Source organism: Ailuropoda melanoleuca, unplaced genomic scaffold (assembly GCF_002007445.2).
Source record: "Ailuropoda melanoleuca isolate Jingjing unplaced genomic scaffold, ASM200744v2 unplaced-scaffold11384, whole genome shotgun sequence".
NCBI lineage: Eukaryota > Metazoa > Chordata > Mammalia > Carnivora > Ursidae > Ailuropoda > Ailuropoda melanoleuca.
The window spans coordinates 111,555-113,946 of NW_023179820.1; the positions used below are offsets into that span (position 1 = coordinate 111,555).

Sequence of the window (2,392 nt, forward strand, 5' to 3'; positions counted from 1 at the left end):
CACACACACACACACACACACACACACACACACACACACACAGCACCTACCATAATTATTCAAATGGAATTGGTGCCTCTGCTTCCTAACCCCTTCCAGAGGCTACCACACACACTGACACGTTTCTCTCCTAAGTGCTCCTCGGTTTCTTTATTTGGTCCGCTGAGCAAGTTTGCATTGCTCCCTATACATGCAGCTCGCCTTCTAAAATGTTTCTTTTTTTTTTTCTTTTTTTTAAAGATTTTATTTATCTATGTGACAGAGAGACAGCCAGCGAGAAAAGGAACACAAGCAGGGGGAGTGGGAGAGGAAAAAGCAGGCTCATAGCGGAGGAGCCTTATGTGGGGCTCGACCCTGGAATGGGGGGATCACATCCTGAGCCGAAGGCAGACACCTAATGACTGTGCTACCCAGGCGCCCCTCTAAAATGTTTCTATCATCACAGTCCACAGTCATTTTTTGTCTGTTCTCTTTGTGGGTTTATGCCCTTTATAATTTTCTTACCATCTTTTTCATAGGGCTTCAGAGGGTGTAGGGGGAACACGTAACGTGCAGCTTTCCTTGGCACTGAAAAAACTCCTCATTCAAGGCCTACCTGTTAGAAGGTTAATGATCCATGTACTTACCAAGAATAAAAGGAGGGGCACAGTGGGTGATATAAATATGACCACTTCCTCCATTCTGTTTCTGCCCCCACCCCCTCATGTTGAATATCAGCCTGTGTCTGCCAGCTGATTTACCAGAAAACAAGCCATGGCAGAGGTCCCCGGACTCTCTTTTCCGTGCTTGGGTACGTGTGTTCCTCCTCCGTTCTTCCCTTCCCCTCTTTCTCTACTGAAACCTGCTTTGGGGCTGAAGCTCTCCCGTCACCCCTCCTGCCACACTCTGTCAGGAAGACACTGGACACCACCTTCTCAGACACACTGTGTGTCTCTAGAAGGGTCATAGACACAGCAACACCCACCAGAGTGCTCTGAACAACTTGTGAGACTGGACGTTCACTGCAAGGATGAGCAAGAGACCCCTTCATTGTTATGTGGTTTTACGCCCTGGCTGAGGGACTCTTGGTATCAAACTGTCCTCAGTGTCACTAAGGAACAGCTGGGGTTGGGGATGATACTTCTGGTTTCTGTGCTCTAGTCGTTTGTATGATTTTTGTTATCAAGCAGGCACTGAGGGACAGACAACCACAGACTGAGCTGGAACCAGAGTGGGTCAATCAGAGACGCTCAGCATCCAGGCCCCTGTTCTGCTTAGGGTTTGTGCTCAGCTCCCCCTGCAGTCCCCGTCACTGTGTCACTCAGGACACAGTAGTACACAGCTGAATCTGATGCTTGCAATGAGCCTTTCTCCAGGTGGAAGGATTTGGAATCTTTGTCATAGGTGGCTTCAAAACCTTTGTTGATTCCCTTCTCCATGTCCCTCGAGGCTTTCAGGAGGAGCTGTGGACCTTCTCCTGGATACTGGACATACCAGAAAAGAGTGGGATACCCAGTTGTTGAGTAAGTACAGTTCATAGTCAAGGAAGCTTCCTCTGAGAGGGTCACTTGGCCTTCCGTCTGGGTCACTGAGTCTCCATGGGTCTGTCCTGAGGAAAAAGAAGAGACCCGTGTCACCTTGGGCATAAAACTCTTGAATAAAATTATAGTCAAAAGTTTTGCAGACACAATGGAAGAAAGAATCCAATTTTTCAGAGGCATTTTACTTACCAAGCATTAAGAGTACCACAGTCACGAAGATTAGAGAACACTTCATCTCTGCAGTGTCTCCTAAATAATGTTCTTCATTCTTACCATGAAGAAACCTTGGAGTGACGGAGAAATGATCAGTGCAAGCCCACATTTCACGCGGGAAATGTGATTGTGGTAGGAAGCTGCGCCCCTGGTGGACGGGGACTGAAGTGCGTGCATGTTGGCTAGAATCCTTCCCAAGTCAGCCATGTGCTTCTTTTTTTTTCAATAATTTTTTATTATGTTATGTTAGTCACCATACAGTACATCCTTAGTTTTTGATGTAGTGTTCCATGATTCATTATTTGCGTATAACACCCAGTGCTCCACGCAATATGTGCCCTCCTTAATATCCATCACTGGACTGTCCCAATCCTCCATCCCCCTCAAGGGAAGAATGGGGAGGTAAACAGAAGGGGAAATGAATCAGGAGAGACTATGGACTCTGGGAAACAACCATGTGTTTCATCCCTGACTTCATGAGGCACATGTCAGTCTTTGGGTGCCCTTGGAAGTCTGAACAACAGCAATACTGTCCTCTCAGGTCTATTTGTTCTTAAGACTCTACCTGATATGGAAGTTCTTTAACACAGTGTCCCAGGGCGTTTCTGTAGCTGGAGGACAGCAATCTTCTAAAGCATCTTACTACAATATTCTGCAAT

General features: G+C 46.7%; 1 gene segment (V, D, J or C); it reads right to left on the reverse strand.

Moving 5' to 3' along the window:
- Positions 1-1,253: 1,253 nt before the first annotated feature.
- LOC117797716 lies at positions 1,254-1,842 on the reverse strand. The segment is given in 2 exon segments: positions 1,254-1,588; positions 1,710-1,842. Coding segments are annotated over 2 exon segments (468 nt in total).
- Between the last annotated feature and the right edge of the window lie 550 nt (positions 1,843-2,392).